This window comes from Nilaparvata lugens, chromosome 5 (genome assembly GCF_014356525.2).
Source record: "Nilaparvata lugens isolate BPH chromosome 5, ASM1435652v1, whole genome shotgun sequence".
NCBI classification, from domain to species: domain Eukaryota; kingdom Metazoa; phylum Arthropoda; class Insecta; order Hemiptera; family Delphacidae; genus Nilaparvata; species Nilaparvata lugens.
The window spans coordinates 16682767-16701385 of NC_052508.1; the positions used below are offsets into that span (position 1 = coordinate 16682767).

Here is an 18619-nt window from a genome sequence, read left to right on the forward strand (position 1 = left end):
AAAGAAACACACCCATACTCCTATACTTATTTATCATATGAATTCCAATGTAGTTCATGATCTTCAATGGTTTATAAAGACAAAAAAAAAAGATTAATACGAGTGAAAACTTCTAGGAATGGGAATTGACATTAGTTCTATTATCGAAATTGATAACTGATGCTGGTGAGGGTCAGGATAATTGATGCAGTGAACACAGGATTTTGGTGGAATGAAAAAAAACATTGAACAATTTAATAATTTATTAATGGGTTTGTTCATTGTATTGGACATGCTGACATAGTTTCTCGAGTAACAGCAACAGAAATAAGAAATTTGGCAAAATGCCCCTACATACTAAACAACACAATCATTATGAAAAGTTACTTTTAAATGTAGCAGGCACAATAGGTTAGCATAAAACTTCACAAATGACATGATCTGAAGAGAATCATTTTGGAAGACAGAAAAAATAAAAGTGATATACATTTTCATGAACAAACTGACACATTAAATTAATACATTTATCAAGAAATAGATGGTCACAAACAGGCATTGAAAATATTGTAGGTAAGGTTACAGGATAATTTTGATAATTCAAGAGATTTAATCGTAAAAGCTCATTGACAATTATTCAAGTCGAAATGGAGGGGGGAACTACAAACATTTCATTGCCTGTTCATGTTAGCCATCTACTTTACAACGAATTAAAATAGAAACGAAATGAATTGAGAGGAAAATCCAACTAATTCTAACTGTTATTTCTTTGTTCTATTCGCTTTTTAATCTCTAGTTGAGAAGGGTGTTCGTTCGGGTATAATGTATCGAATCGTTGTCTGGTACACAAATATCTTAGTTATGTATAGTGTTCCACTCCTATACATGAACAGTAACATTTATGTTTTAACATTCACACATTAAGATCGCATACAAATAATTTAAGTAGCCACCAGAATTCAACCATACAGTTGAAATTTTTGAAGAAAGCGCATGATCAATAATACAAAATTTGGTAACAAAAATATATATTAAACATTATAGAAAATGTAGAAAACTATTGGTAGACTTAATTATACAACTTGAACTAGCTTATTTACAGCAGGCCGGACCATGCTGGCATGGACTGGCTGCATTGTAATATCTTCAACATCTTACTTTATTCATTTAGTAACTTTATAAGCTCATATCCGTTATCACTGGGCCGAAATATAATTTAAAACAATAAAATACTGTACAATGAATTAATGGAAGAATAAAAGTTTTATTGACAAAATAAATTCATAAATTAGTCAGATCCCAACGACTGTAAAATGGTCTTAAATTAATTCACCCACACCGTAAAACAATTATTAAAAGGACGGAGCAAAGAATCTAAATTTACAATAAAAACAGATAAAAATAACTGCAGTAATATTTTCTTTTCCAATAACCATCCAAGAAATGAATAACTAGACCCAGGCAATTCTCAACCCAATCACAACCATTAAATGGAAAAATTTCATTCTTGCGACTCACAATCTGTTCCAAAGTATAGCTTCATCGCTGGAAGATGAATCACTAGCAATATTTGCCTAAGTAACTACAATTGTAGGAATTGACATAATATTAGGATTTAGGAAGAGCTAAACATCGTCTTTTTGACGTGATGATTATTATCCTTCGATCCTTCGTTTGGATTTTCTGGATATTTACAATAATTGAAGATCAAAATTACAGTTCAATAATTTGCTTCAAACGCATCTTCAAGCTACAGCAATGATACATGAGATAAATTCATCATGATTCTGAATATTCACAACAGTAATGATCGGTGAATTTTGATAACAATATTTGTTTCAATCTCATCTCCTTTACATGTTTAAATCAGGTATTTTATACATGCTTGGTACATTTCAGCGTAAGATACTCTCATTAAATATTATAAATAAGGTTGTTAGATGGATGTCGACTGATAAATATTTATCCATGTTAACAGCACAAAGTTAACAATATGATGTTTTCAAATTTACTTACACTTATAAGATAATAATTGATCTCAATATTTCAGAAAGTTCACATGTGTATTGCAATGTTTCCAATTAGTAACTATTTTATTTCGGATTATTTAATCCGATTAGTAACTTTCTAAACATAATTTAAGTTTTGCAACTTTGTAAGTTCTTGTCAATTATCCCTGTAATATATAATGCATTGCATAACAATCAATATCTTTATGATTTAGGGAGCTCATCTTTCAAGCTCAATTATTTAGGTTGGGTAAAGTGCCAGTCAATTGTTTAGAAGTAGTCATTGATGTATTTTTGATTACATTGATGAATTTTTGTTGTCAATGATGAAGTAATGTTAACATCAATTGTTGTACTGATCGATCAGTTATTGTGTCATTAGTTGTTCTTGATTGACTTGAGGAAAGTTCTTGATCAATCAGTTAATCAAGGATTAACTAGTGAACCATCCTTGATCGTTGATTTCTTGGTCGTTTAGACGGGCGGAGGTCCATTGTCATATCGCAGCATCGGTTCCAGACTTCGCGCGAAATTGTTCCTGAGGAGACAGGAGTAGTCGTCCTCACTGACAGGCACGAGCGTCGCGACGCCCAATAGCAGCAGCATCAGCGCCTGGATGGGCAGAGACGCGCGCAGCACGCGGCCCAGGAATCGGTAGCTCCTTGTCAGAACGGTTGTGTCAACTTCGTCCCTGTTCAACACAACGAAAACGTCCATTAGTGAAACGGCCAACAACATAATTATTAACTATCATTCACTTACAATTACCAGTAATTTGTTGAGAGACTTTGAATGTCATTTATTTGTTGAGTGACTCATAACTGTTCAAGTTTGTCAATTTCAAGAGTGTCGTCAAGTTGTATATTGACAGTAATAATTCAGGGTCGATGTCAAACGAGGCCACCTACAGAAGCCACCGACTCTTTTGAAAGCACAGAAGCGACAGGCGACAGTTGAGGACTCTTTAATTTTTGCACAGCCCCGACAGTTGAGTACTGCGACCGTAGAGGACTGAAAATCAGTCCTCAAATGTCGCAGTCCTCGAATGTCGCAGTCCTCGACTGTCGCGTCCCCGTTATTGACTATCATTTACCTATTATTAACTCAAACTTATGTGACTTTGAAGTATTGTTTATATTTATGGTGTTATTGTTATAAGTGTCCAGTTTCGTATTGACAATAATAATAATAACGGTTTTGTAATGTGTCTGGCTCAGGTCTTTTGTTAGAGTTTTGATCAATTTTAGTTTATTTTCATATTGACAGTTTCATATAACTGTCAACAAAGATCGGCATAATTGATAAGGGCCGAGACACACTAGGTTGTTTTAGACAAGTTTTAGTCCTTTCGTGCCGTGCCGAACTCGTCTGTAAAAACACCTAGTGTATCTCAGCTCTAAGCCTGTAATTAGTACGAATAAGTAAAAGGGAAAGTTTGTTGAAATATTAACTCAATTGCTGAAAGCTAATAATCTTTTGAATAACGGTACCTACTAATTTTAGTCGAACGTATTGGTAATATCATAGAAAAAATGAATAGGTAGCGAAGTACGTAAGTACTTTTACTATTCTAATTCTATTATAGGTTATGAATATGGTATATGAATATAGTAATATTCAGTAGACTATCTCAAGGAACCAAGTAATAAGTTCATCGGATACTCTCGGTACAGAAGTTACTCTTGTATTCAATGTTAAGGTGCGTACAGATTTACGCGCCGCGAACATGAGCAATTCACTTTTAATCAGCTGATGCCAAGCTTTTTATATCTGTATCTTACCGTTTCTGTAAAAATACAGTTATAGTCACCTGATTAAGAGTGAATTGCTCATGTTCGCGGCGCGTATCTGTAAGCACCTTTACATAATATAAGTTCAAGGGTACCTACTTCAAAAAACTACTATGTTGACAGTAGATTATTATTTTCATTCGTATGAAAATGAATCATATCAAGAACTTTCCTACTGTTTATGAATTGACTATAGTACTGAAGTGGATATGTTGATAGTAGATTATTGCACCAAGATGAACATTGTCACGAATTATGGTAACATTATTTAAAAATAAGAATAACTATAATGAGTTGGTGCAAAGTGAGGGCTAACGTAAACTACGTCATACTAGAAAAACTACTACATTAAAATAAATTGAAAAGAAAAAATATTTACGTTGCAGTCTGCAGATCAAGGCGAGGAGCACCACCTGCTGCTTCGTCCAAAAGCTAAATAGACGAGGAAGAAAGAAAAAGAAAAAGAGAAACAAATTACTAAAGTGAAATAACGCTGCACAAACACACACACACAAACAATTTAGCCTACAAGTGAAGTAAATTATAATCTTTATGGTATTTGCATAATCTTTACTGGTAAATGGAATTTGCAGATATTACTTAAGTAATGAACAAAGTAAGTATTTATACTCAATAGCATGTGCTTGGAAAAGGTGCGTACAGACTTTCGCTCTGCTCCGCAATCGAACGTCACTCGAGCAGATCGATTGATGATCGACCGGGGAGCAAGAGTGGAACGCGAGAAGAGCTAACATCTCCCGTAACGTTCATGATTGGAGCGATTGCGGAGCGAGTGCGGAACGTGTTGGAGGCGCGTTTCTGTACGCACCTTTAGGGCCAGCACGTGAATTAAGTATGGTTCCGTACAGATATGCAGGTACCGTACTCTAGAATATGCAGGTAAGTTACGGCAATTGATTTTTATATTCTATAAATTTCTAAAATTTCAATGTGAGAATCACAGGAAGGCTTTAAAAATATTTGTGTTAAATTGTTCATCACGAACATATAAGTCCATAAATATGGAAATATGTATGTAATATATACACAGCACGACTGTGTTGGAATATTTTGTGAGCTAGTTGAACTCCGATTTACTCGTAGTTTTGTAAATATCAATTGAGTAAATGAAATGGATCCAGTAAACAAATTGCCATGTTTCTTAAAATGCATAAGATATCAAGAAAGCATCATAGTTCAAATAAACAGAAAAAGATAGAATTGTTAATTCATAGAAAGAATCGTTTATAATAAATTACATATAATTGCTTTATAGGGTCAACTATATCTTGTCTATTTTAGTGAACAATGAAAATTAAAGAAATAATATGGCAAAGTAAAGATTATGCAAATATATTATCAGAATACTTCAAAACAATAAATAAAAAGACTAACTACGCTCTAAGGTGCAAAGTGATCTAAGAATAAATACAGTTCTATTAATGTAGTTTGATACCATTTATCATATCATCAGGTACCAAGTGAATTGATTAAAAACTTCAACATACATGGTATTGTAGATAATAACCACCTCAATATTTCAATAATATTGAAATCACTTTCTTATAATCTGACATCAATTGAAGAGTAATCAAGTATTTGATAGCATACTAGTTGATAAGCATCACTTTTTAGCATGAACATGATCCTTCATTTGACCCACAAGATACATTTGATTAGTGTCCTGTCCTTCACAAATAATATATGCAATTTGTGTTGTACATCCAACAAGAAAATCTAGTTTGAGTCACGTAGCGGTTGAAAAAAACTAGTCTACTACCTCAAAACAACACTTTCATTGAAAATAAAAAATGTTTCTTTTGAAATTATCTTCAAACTTGCTAGATTTTTAAATAAATATGGACCTTTCAGGTGAGTTTCATTGATAAAAAAGTATTCTTTCCCAAATTAAATGCTTCAATACTGATGAGAAACATCTCCTGTTTTTTCCACATTTCCAGCTCAATTACCTTCAATATGCATAGCTTGAATTTATCACAAGCATTCTTAAAAAAAAATTGATACAAAATCCTTATTGGGACTATTGTAAACAAATAACAAAGAACAGTTCCTCCTTATTACTAAATATGTTCTTGAGTCATTTCTTCAGAGAATATATAAATGAAAATAATTACATTCTTCTATAAAATAATAATTCTTCAGATTTCATTGAGTATTGAATCAAGTAGATGGGAGCTATTTTTTCATTAATTGGAAAGACATAAGCAAAGAACGGTTCCCTTTTCCAATTATTAAAGCAGTCCTAAAATTGTGTTGTAAATCCATTTTTCCACTATTGATTTGAACTTAGAATTGAAAACAGTATTCAGAGTCTGGAGATAACCATCAACAGGTCTAAAGTCGTCACTGCTGAGAAGAAAGTGTTTCTATTTTGTGTAGTTGAGAAGTTGATATTGTGGTAATATTCATATTGAATAAAAAAAACTAAGAAATTGAGTTTTAGTTTATCAGAGATTGACAATGGTGTAATAACCGAAACCGATTTTTCCAATTATCAATAAATCAGTGGTTTTTTGACAATTTCTTAGTCTTTTTCATTCAAAGTGTTTCTACTTGGAAGTTTATGTTTAGCTTCTTGAATAAATAGAAAAATCTTGTCTTTAATAAAATGGAGATCAAACATATATCGAATTTAGAAAGTAGTATAGATATCTTATTGAAATATAATCCAGCTCGCCCCTGAAGTAAGACTGTATATGGTATATACAGTATAGAGTATATCATAATATACATAAAAGACTTATCGAAAATTGCCTTTATTCTGTCAGAGAATGTTTTGAATAGCTCTAGACTCCTTTTGTTCAAGAGATTTGTTGTGACTTATGCTTAATTACTTTGACTATTACTTAGTTACTATTTATTAAGGCTGTGCAAAGGCTAAAAATAAACGGTGATATTTTCAAAGTTTTTCGATTTGTATATTATCAAGTTATCAAAATTAAAAAGTTTTTTTTAGGGAAACATTGTTTTTTCGATCATTACTTTTTGAGATATGAGCGCCTAAAGATTACATCTTTGGGACAGAACATTTCAAATTTGGTAAGGGATAAATCCATGAGATCCAGAGATAAATTATTCTTCATGGTATTGATTATTGAATAAAACAAAATTTTTAAATATCAATTTTTGACAAAGTTATTCAATGTACCAAAAATACCTAACTCAACCAAAAGTTATTTTTGGCCATCTTTAATAAATTGAATAACTTTCTCAAAAGTTGATATTTTCAGAAAATTTTTGTTTTATTCAATCAACAATACCATCAATAATTTATCCTCTAAATCTCATGGATTTATCTCTTACCAAGTGTAAAATGTTCTGTCCCAAAACGTTAATCTGTAGGCGCTCATATCTCGAAAAGTAATTATTGGAAAAAATGTTTTCCTGAGAAAACTTTTTCATTATGATAGCTTGATGATATAAACATAGAAAAACTTTGAAAAATATCACCAGTAGAGAGTTTATTTTTAGCCTTTGCACAGCATCAAATGCTAATATTTGCCAATTCTGTTTATCTTGTTTTACGATTAGTCATTAATGTTCAAGTTTTATTAAAGAGAAGTTCAATTTAAACAGTATAATTTTTCATTTAATTTTTAGCATTGTCAGTTCTTTACATTTGAACCAATGTTACATTTGAACCAATGTAAAGAACTGACAATGCTGAAAATTAAATGAAAAATTATACTATTTAAATTGAACTTCTCTTTAATAAAACTTGAACATTAATTCCTCTGACTGTTTTTATTTCATTTGTTTCTTTGACGTTTGTTATAACACTTTGTGTTCTATGACAATAGAGGCTTTATAGATTGATTGAACTAACAATTTTTCTCAAGAGATGAAAATATGAGTAATACTTTGTAATAGAAAGGACATGAAGCAGCGATTGAAGCTAACCCCTAGTCATGCACTTATTTGAGCGGCGGGCGGGCGACAACTTACTTCACTAGCGAGACTGTTCAGCGGTATGTTCCGGGAGACAATGGTGACGAGCTCGGAAGGCTGATGGCCGAGGGTGGCGCCCAGTTTCAGCACATAGACGCCGGTCAGCCGGATCAGAGAGTGCAGCTTCAGACGCAGGTTGGTGAGGTTGGCACACACGTCTTGGCCGCCATCTTGGGGACCGGTGTTGCGCAGCACGTGATTGGCCGTCTCCTGCAGCGACATCACCTTCGGCTCGCATCTTTCCAGATCTCGATGCAAATCCTAGCCGAGGAAACAAGAGATGCAATCAGATTACAATCTTCATATTGAATTTTTATGATACGATAGATAAGAACAAGTTACAAATTTCAACTATCTTGGTAATGATGTAACATATTATGATATAGATATTGATGTGTACAATAAAATTTCGAAGTTCCAGAAAATATGTGGCACCATACATAGAAACCTCAAAAATAAAACACGACAAGAAACGAGATATTGATGTGTACAATAAAAGTTCGAAGTTCCAGAAAATATGTGGCACTATACATAGAAACCTCAAAAATAAAACACGACAAGAAACGAGACTAAAGTTGTATAATACTATTGCAGTTCCGACTCTCCTATATGGAAGTGAGAATTGGATTCACACACGGAGAATGGACAGTCGAATTCAAGCTGCAGAAATGAGGTTTCTGAGAAGTGTATTTGACTGCACTAGAGTTCATAGAATCAGAAATACTGATATAAGGCAGGTTTTATCGGTTGATCCTCTGCATGAGAGAATTATACAAAATAGACGGAACTGGTGCAGTCATTTGGATAGAATGCCACCTGGATCTCTACAGTGAAGATGATGTTGACGATAGATAAGATCACAATAATTATTATATTATATTTGGAATAGATATATCAAATAATATAATTTATCTCAGTTGGTAACACCCACCAATATCATATTAGTCTCTCACATTACAATAATATTATTACTATCATAGTATCAATAATACAATGAAAAAGAGGTTACTCACTTTGAACTTGTTGTACTTTGCTTGAATAATCTGTCTATCCTCAGCCAAATCAACTGGCTCTGTCATACGAATTGAGTTTTCAGTTTTTTCCAACCAAGCTACAAGATTCATTATTGTCTCGTGGAACTCCTCGTTCTGAAAAAAATGAATAAATTTATTAATGACCATGGAAAGATATTAATGGGATAGAGAAGCAATCATTTCAATGAAGAGCATTAAAAAAAATAAATAAAATTGCAGTATTGTAAATCTATAATTTTCCACTATTAATTTAAACACTTTTGAAGAAACAATTTTAAGGTGGGCCGTCCACTAGAACCGTTTTCGTCCGAACTAGCATCAGCCGAAAACTACCGAGCCAACGATCCCCCAAAAAAAGAGGAATAGATGCTCGTCCATTGCAACAGGTTCATACGGTCGTGCACGGCCGTCTCCGGACGATCATTTTTTTGATCCGAATTGAATGGGATTTTCCGGCTCTATCCGGCCGAACTAACTAGTCGAGCTGAGTCAACAACTAGTGTTCCTAACCCACAATTGTTCCACAGTCTTCGATATGGATTGACGAAGACGGTTCCAATGGACGACCGTATTCGGCCGAGTTGATGGCCGGCAGAATCGACCGATCCAACGGACGAACGGATTTGTCAAATACGGTTCCAGTGGACGGTTACCCTAAAACCTTCAGAAGTATTTTTAGTTCAAAGTTACGGACGAATGTTAAAAAAATTATTAAATCAAATGAGATAGAATAAAAAACTTCGAAGTAGGATGATACAGATAGCAGAAATGGATGTTGTAAAGTATGAAAAGTGTTAGTTACCTCCATGAGTGCAGTCTGCAGCATATTCTGCCACCTGGACGACTCGGCGCACACCATATCCCAGCGATGGTTGATCCTCGCCAGCCTCTCTCTCAGCTCGCTGGCCTTCACTTCGTCCTCTGTGTGTTCTGCCAGGTGTTTCCCCACTATGTTCAGTGACACCACCAGACTCTTGTGGCTGTCTAGATTCAGGAGCATCTCCTGCACAATAAAATCTCCAATTAGAATGAGATTATACGTATACTTATTTCTAAATTGTTTATGAATATGAAATGAGCCTCATCATTGAAATATAATATTATTAAAGTGTGATGAAGACCTAACTGCAAATCACAATCATTAAATCAGTTACTGGAATACTTCTGAGTGGTTCAACAAAGCAGCTTATCTAAATTTTATTGAAATCGTTTATAATAGGCAGGTTTCAACATAAAAAAAAACTATTTCAGAATTTACAAGTTTTTCAATCAATGGAGTACAAGTTAGAATTCACTCTGTGATCTCAAATCTTCAAATTAATATCCATACAACATAAATTGAACTCTTCTTTTTTTTTAAATAAATCTCAACAGGATAAATTAAATTTAAAGGTGAGGTAACGATTAAGAGAAGAAAAATTTATATAAAAGGAAGAAAATAAAAGTAAGGCGTTCCCAAAGAAGTGTCGTTGCAAATTAAATTCTTTGTTGATATAAAATCATAGATTACTTTCAGAATGACAATCAAAGAGGGTAGAGAAATGAATTTATTTGTGATATTATAAGGGCGAGGCCACACTAGCATTTTTCAGACGAGTCGGCAGCGCAGGAAGCTCTCCGATTGGCTTATTCGAGAGAGCTTCCTGTCCATAGAGATTCCTCTCTATACACCAACCCGATTAGCCAGTAAGAGAGCTACCAGCCCTGCTGACTCGTCTGAAAAACACTTCAAGAAACAATTATTATTAAACGAAAATCCCAATTAAATGCTGTAAATCACCCCGAAGACTTCTGCTACTGCAAATATTGACAACAGGGTAAACAGCTAGATGGAAATTCGATGAGCGCTACTATACAAAAATGAATATTTGTCAGCCCGCGGGAATTATTCCTGTAAGGGTAAGCATTCCTGACCGGCAATTAGGAGGTGCGGGTTTGATTCCCGGGCTGACAAATAATTTTTGTATAGTAGCGCTCATCGAATTATCATCCAGCTGTTTACCCTGTTGTCAATATTTGCAGTAGCAGAAGTCTTCGGGGTGATTTACAGCATTTAATTGGGATTTTCGTTTAATAACAATTATTCATTAATTAGCATTTAAATGAATGCAATTTCCAATTTATTTTCATCTGAAGACTTCAAGAAACGCTCGTGAGGGCTCGCCCTTATATGGAGAATGGATTACCCATAGATCTTGCACGGTGTCTTCGAGTTGTTCAATGTTGGTGGGAGGTGTAGCTGGGTAGAGCGACTGAGTGGCCTCAGAATGTTGCAGCCACTGCTCCAGTCGCCAGATGTCATTCTCCAGCTGCTGCCAGTTGCGGTGTGAACACAGGGGGCAGGTCAGTCGCGCGCTGTTGCTGCAAATTTGGACAAAAAATTTGACTTGAGAAAAAATTTGGGTAATTTTTATTGGAATTTCTTATTCAACAGTATAATTTTTTAATAGTTTCCATTGTCCAATAAAGTATTTTAAAAGGGCTACTTGATTGGGCTTGATTTTATTGGGCTAGTTGTGCAATTAAGTAACTGCATTTGATAGATTTAAATAACTGAATTTAATAGAAGTAACTACAACCCTTTTTGAACTTTTTTGCATGAACACTGTTAGTTTCAGCACAAAAATGAGATGAGTGCTGAAACTAGTAGTAGTGTTTATGTAAAAAAGTTCAAAAAGAGTACTATAGTTATTTCTATGGATAATAATTTAAGTTTCAATTCTATTTTTTCATAAATATCATCAGCATAAATAATTGTGGATTGAACACTGTATTCAGAGATGTATGGTGATGATGTATTTTCCATGATGAAAAAAACACAATATGTTGTATTTTCTACTGGTAATGTTTAATTATCACAAAACTCACGGTTTCAATGCTTTTATAACCTTCCGGTAGTCGCGCCTCACTCAATCACACGAGCAGTCGCGTGTTGTAATTTTTACAACATCCAATTTTCCAAATGTTATGTACTCTATTTACTGTCAAAACATCTTAATTAATTGTTTAATTACTATTTCCATCTTATTGGATTATTTTACGCCTATAAACATTTGGATAATTACCATTTCGAAGCCCAAAAAGGTACACCAAGCAAAACCATTAAAATTCTGTGTTCAATATTAGTTCGTTTACAGTCCCTGTAAACAGTCTTTCCCTATTATAATTATGCACTGTCGCGACTAAATGGCACCTAAAGACTGAACCATTGCTCGGTTGATACTGTAACTCCGTGGAGTGATGGGGAGAAAGTTTTGGAATGCATAGGTGACTCATTCACAGACACCACCGCATTCAATAGTTTTGTGCAGAAAAAAAACGGACACTGGTGTACAGTTCACAACAGCGCGACTGACGGATGGTCAAGGCATCATCTTCAATTGGATGTTGAGTTTAAACTTGAATGATTGTGGATATGTAGATCGCAATAACTGTATTGTGAATAACAATATGTATTACAAGAAACATTGATTACATCGTGTGGTTTTGTAGGAACCGAAGCAAGGATAAGAACCTACAGTTTGGTGCATAATTGCATTAACAGGAACTAAAAAATATGTGAGAATGTGCGAGCAAGAATACTATAGTTTGAATTATACATCAAGTAGGAACCCAAGTTGGATTCCTACATATCAGTATCGGTATAGGTCTGCCGTACAGTGATAAAATAATCCTCATGAGTTCGAATGAGACTATTCACAATCAGCCCGGCCGAGCGAGTATGAACCGTCTCATTAGAACTTATGGGAATAATATTCTCAAAATATAACGAAAAAAGTTTATAATACTAATACCGATATGTGGGAATCCACCTTCATGAGATGATTTCAGTGAGTTCATTTACATTTAGGCTGCGTACATACGACAGAAACTGAAGCAACTTCTCTAGTTTCACATAAAATGATTGAAAGATATATGGTGCGACTAACAAAAGAATTGGAATTTATGGACATGGTCCAGTTTCTATCAATTTGCTCTCTTCATATACACGCAGACTAAAGGTAGTAGTAGTGAAATGTCTTCATACATGTATTTCAGGTTTCTCTAGTATTGCTTCTCAGTGAATTTTGTGCATTTGTAAGAATTAGAGAGAAAACACAAAATTGGAATTAAATTTATCAGAACAAAAACTCATTTCAAAGATAAGCTCACAATAGTAATCTAACAACTACTCAGTGCATTTATAACTCCATAATTTTGAAAATTATTGTGGATGCAGCCAACATTTTTAAGATACTGTGCCAACTAACAAAATATATGAAAATCCACTCAACTGTATACAATAAAACGTGTATCCTGACGAAAGACCAGACCTGTTGAAATCATGTTTTATACAATACAATGGAAATTATATTATTACTATGTTGAAATGTCTTATCAAAGTTAATATTGAGAATTTGTTACATTATATATATATGTGTATTCGCTTAAAAGTAATCAATATAGATATTCCAGAACTTCAAACAACTTTCTAAGAAGTAATAGCTTCAAAAGTAAGATACTAGTAGAGCAAACTAATTGTTGCATGACAATGTCCGGATAACTGATAGCCCGGAAAATCGATTTTCATTCAATTCTACCTTAGCTCTAAAGTGTAGACGTAATTACAACTTTACATTCAGGCCTACAGTATTTACTAGTACGTGTTGTATAATAATATGAATTCACAAACTAATTAAAATACACATCATGTTGTGTAAATCAATTGGGTTTTCAATTCTATTATAGGTCTATTATTCAGCAGTTGTCGGCATGACCAGTGGTCATCAGGATAACCGATGTCCGGATAATCGATGCTCTAGTGTAGTAGTATTTGAAGTAATAATATTGTATGTTAAGATAACGTGGAAAGCCTAATTCAGGATAGATCTAGTTTTAGGAAGCGTAGGAGATGTGATAGCTAATCTTCCATAATGTAGGTGATACATTAATCACTTCCCATCATTTAACCCATCCTGAATCAGTGGCGAGGCGTGGAATACTCCACCGGTCATCGCAGCCCCCCCACTCAAGTGGGTACAAGTTCCTCTTCAAGAAAATATTAGAAATGCTAGCAAATTGTTGACTTTTGAAGCTTTTGGAGTACCTGGAAATTTTCCTCTGAAATCACATACAAAAGGCAGAGAACTGATAATTCTCTCCAATTTCACCTCTTGTATAATTTTCAGTGTATCCTCACTACCAACTTTCCCTTACCAATTCTCACTACAACTGGAATTTCTTTCAAATTAATAATACTGTTTTCATCTTCCACTTCCTCCATGTTTCACACTTCACATTTGCTAATTCATGCACATGAAACACTGTAAAAAACTATTACTTAATCACACGAATAAGAATAACCTAACTTTTAAAACAATAATACAGTATTTCAAATGCGAAAATTTCCGTCAAAGCTGTGTGTGTAGAGACTGTGGTTCGTGGGGATGAGGAGAACGCAGCTACCGAAAACTCCCGACACAAGCCGAGAACGCGCGAAGCCTAAATACATCGCAGCCGGTTGCGATGTATTTCAAGCATTATCCAAATGGTCTGAAACCTGTTGGCTGGGGGCTCTAGCCAAGGACTGGAGGGGGACTGGAGTGATCCGCAAGCCTTCTGCGCTTCATATTCATATTGAGCGTCATACTCATCATATTCTTATCGGTTTTTTTTTCAATTTTGGAGTTTTTGAACATAATTTCGGGTTTTGAAGCCTACAAATTTAAGAGTTAAGATTATTTTAATATTTTTAGTCAAATTCCTCTACTCATCGCTGCATCAAACGATGACCGGACGCCTCACCACTGTCCTGAAGATGAAACCAAAATACTAAAACCAATAACTAAAGAAGAAACCAAAATATATAATTTTCTATTACACTACTTGTATTATTTGCAAAAAGAAAATTGTGACTAATACAAACCTCGATTCTTGATTCTGGCGTTCCTGTTCTTGAACCCTGGACAGGAGAATATCCAACCGGTTGGACAGTTCGTCGACTTCAGTGACGCATGCGTCGTCTGCTCTCAGGTTGCACTGCTCTTGGAGAAGGTGGCACAGATGTTTGGCAAGCTCCACACTCGATTGGCACGATTTCACTGCTCTTATCTGTTTAATAAACAAATATTAGGATTTTTAAACAACAATGTATTCCAATTTTCGTGTAATAGTAGCTTGATGTGTTGGATATCATAGGAGGATAGTTGGATATTGTGTTCCATATTGCAGGAGAATACTTTAAAATTACCACTAATCAATATGTTTCCATAATATTAGTGAGCATATCCCAAACATAATTCCCATGAGTTTTTATGGGACCATTCCAACTGAGCCCGGCCTAGCAAACATGAATAGTCCAATTGGAGCTCATGGGCAATAATATTTCCACTGAACCGAACAAGTTCACTTTTTATGCTATTTGGAAATCCAGCTCCAATCTTAAAAATTTATAAAGCTTAAATTGAACAAGCTCGATCTTCAAAGTTTTAGTAAACTCATATTTTTCGGTTACTTGAATTGCAGAGAAGCTCTGGGAGAATCTGAAGCTCCTGGTTCACCGTCAGTTTGCTTTCTAATTGGTGTGCTTAACAACTTGAGCTTTATTCAGTTATGTGCCTATTTAGTAAATAGAGCCTTACTCAATTAACATATACAGTACAGTTTTAATTCTATTATAAAATATTTCTCAAAATAGTAATAATAATAATAGTAATAGCGAGTGACCTGGCTGGCTCAGGTCTGGTTCAGAGTTTTCAGGTCACACCTGATAAATCTCAGGACCTCTGACATGACTTAACGACTGCTTTTAGACAGCCGAGACCGACAACTTAATATTTCTCATAACTTCCATCGTTTTTCAGTATGTTTTGAATCATGTGAGCCACAGATTGAAGAGAGACAACTGATAGAATTGATTGCATGAAATACTTGAACGATTCTAAAATGCAACATGGAGACAGAATGATGATCAATGGAACAACTTTCAGCCGAAAAATATCCGATTCGGATAATCGAGTAACCGACTACTCACCATAGATTTTCCAGCGACAGGCTGCATCTTCTGCAGTTTGTCCAGGTTGTCCTGACTCTCCCTAATGGTGGCCCTCAACTCGTGCAGGTAGGCGTCTTGCCTCAATACAGTGACCGGCAGAGTATTCACTTGAACCGAAGAGTCCGTTTCGAATCTCAACGTTTCAACTTGCACTCCTTCGCTCACAACCTGAAAATAAAAATAACAGTAATAGTATTCATCACATAGTCTACTTATGAGATTTCACTTCTCAATATTGCTACGATAAAAAAAACGTAATTTAATCTCTCTTTATATTTATTATTTTATTAATAATTTCATTGTATTTTGATTCATACAATACAATCCCATCATTAAAATGATAGGGAAAGAAAAAATAGGGTAAACTTGTGCTATTCCTCTCCCAAATTTAGATAAGGTTACACATAGTCCAAAATAGGTTAAGTCTTGTTGTTGTACACTTCACAAAATTTTCACATTTTGAATTATTTCATTTTATTGTGAAGTATTTTGAGCAAACTTGCAATTTTATGTGGAAATAAATTCAATTGTATCATTTTAAGGCTATGTAGTGTTAATCCTTCAATTATCAAAATGTACCTCATTCATATAATCTATGTCTTTAGACATTGTTGTTGTATGAATTGGAAAGTACCTAACAGCTTTGTGCTTAAGCTTGTTGTTTTTTCCTCGGGTGTTATGTACTCAATGTAATAAATGAATGACTAAACTTGTGAAAACATGAGTCAAATAGAAATGAATGTTCCACTCTTGAATCATTTAAGTATTTGAATATAATTTATTCGCGATTATTCATGAATCATAACTAAGGCTACGTATATAAACTTGAAGATGTGGATGAATTATCATTGACTAGCAGGTACCGTAATTTGAGCTCCGCAAGGGTCGAATTGAAAACTTGACCTACTAAAATCTTGAAGAATGAAAATAGGTCTGTAACCATCCTCGGTAAATTAAGAATCAATAAGAAAAATTTCATGATAATCAGTTCAGTAGTTCAGACATGATGATGCGTCTTTCGTGGATTTCTATCCCGTATGTTTATAATATAGATTCTTTCCTTCATTATATTATAGATTATAGATGATTTTGAGAACACTAACCTGTTTTTTCTTCAGTTCTTTTTCACACTCGATCTCAAACGCTTCCAGACGTGTTTTGAGGTCACCAAAGAGATTGTGGTACTCTTGCATCATCAGCTGAATTTCGGGCACATCAGCAGAGACACACGTCTCCAGCAGTTCTTCACCCGAAATGTCAGCCAACTTCATCAACTCCTCATGACTGCGCAGGTCTGCTCTCAAAAGCTGGAAAACAACAAAATACAAGTTGGTACTACAAAAAAAAAACTAAGCATAAAGCTGGATTTGCACACAATAGTGACAGTTAATTATAATTTTCAAAAGCTGAAAAACAACAAAATAACTACTAACAAGTAATACAATAAACTTGATTATATAGATATTTTGGTACTATAAAAAATAAGAACAAAGCTGGATTCGCATACAACAGTGACAGTGAACGGTAAAAATATAATTCCTACAAGTTCTAATTGGAGTATTCCCACTCAGCCCGGCTGAGTGAGTATGAATAATACCATTAGTACTTATAGGAATTATATTTTCACTGTCACTGATGTGAGCGAATCCAGCTTAAGACACTGTAATGCTATAATGATTTATTTATTTATTTACTCATTCAGAATTACACACTTACAGAAAAGTACCACAGGCTTATAAGCCCAAAACGGTTCCAATTCTAATTTATACAACAGTCCAAATGTAGCTAGGTTATGTGTCACTTAACGACAGTTATGATAACGGAGTTAAATAACTGCAATATGATACTTGTTGAGAAATTATAAAAAATGTTTTTATGTCAATCACAAGTCTAACGGTTGGTTACAAATCCATCTATCAAATTAAACTGCCGTAAAATGGTGTCATCTAACGGTAGCAATAAAGGAGAGCCATGAACGGATATGACGAAAATATGAAGACTTTTCAATCGTAAGGCGATTGAATGTAATAAAAGTGAACTGAATAAAAAGAATGGACGTTGTCCAACCACAGATTTATTAAAAATCGATATACCGGTCCCGGTTGTTAGGCTACACCATTAAATCTATGGTAGCCCTGTATCTCGATTTTTAATGAATCTGTGGTTGCACTATATCTAGTCTTTTTAGTCAGTATGGTTTCGGTTGTTGAACCATTATCAATCTATGGTAAATGGTATCTCGATTTTTAATAAATCTGTGGTAGCACAGTATCTAGTCTCTTTATTTAGGTTGTTACGGTTTCGGTTGTTACACCATTATCAATCTATGGTAGCCAGTATCTCGATTTTTAATAAATCTGTAGTTTGACAATATCCAGTCTTTCTATTCAGTATGGATAACTAGCACAATATCACCATCACAACTACTCAGAAAGTGATAGAAGTATGTTAAACAGGACATTATTTTTTCAAATTAATATTTTATTTTTAGATGAGAAACCTACTATAATTACCGATCGATCTATAGTTATTTTAGTGGAAACACAGTTTATCCAATATTATCACATAAATATAAATACAGTACCTGTATTTGTTTCATTTTATGCCTCTGCGCCTCGTCTTGACTGCATTCAGGGGAGTCCAAGTACTGCACTTCAGTCAATCTCACATCAGCCTGAGTCAGAGCTAACACAGCACGACCGTGAGCATTGGCGAATTCTCTCCATCTGGAAAACAAATAATTTTATTTATAAATTTCATACTTATAATTTGAACTCAAGAATTGGTAACACGAATTGAGAAAAATTT

The 18619-nt window shown here is 34.3% G+C and overlaps 1 protein-coding gene across 2 annotated transcripts in view; it reads right to left on the reverse strand.

Moving 5' to 3' along the window:
• Positions 1 to 224: 224 nt before the first annotated feature.
• The window catches only part of LOC111058508 (nesprin-2-like), a 34497-nt gene continuing 16102 nt past the window's right edge, over positions 225 to 18619 (reverse strand). The window contains exons 9-18 of one of the 2 annotated variants that reach the window (XM_039427770.1): positions 18396 to 18537; positions 16915 to 17118; positions 15791 to 15979; positions 14684 to 14868; positions 10965 to 11139; positions 9581 to 9781; positions 8758 to 8892; positions 7742 to 8005; positions 4155 to 4207; positions 225 to 2676 (exon numbers count right to left, since the gene is read on the reverse strand). In XM_039427770.1, coding sequence (XP_039283704.1) covers positions 2460 to 2676; positions 4155 to 4207; positions 7742 to 8005; positions 8758 to 8892; positions 9581 to 9781; positions 10965 to 11139; positions 14684 to 14868; positions 15791 to 15979; positions 16915 to 17118; positions 18396 to 18537 — 1765 coding nt within the window. In that variant the 3' untranslated portion in view covers positions 225 to 2459. The remainder of the gene's footprint in view (positions 2677 to 4154; positions 4208 to 7741; positions 8006 to 8757; positions 8893 to 9580; positions 9782 to 10964; positions 11140 to 14683; positions 14869 to 15790; positions 15980 to 16914; positions 17119 to 18395; positions 18538 to 18619) is intronic. The other variant, XM_039427771.1, reaches the window with a different exon arrangement.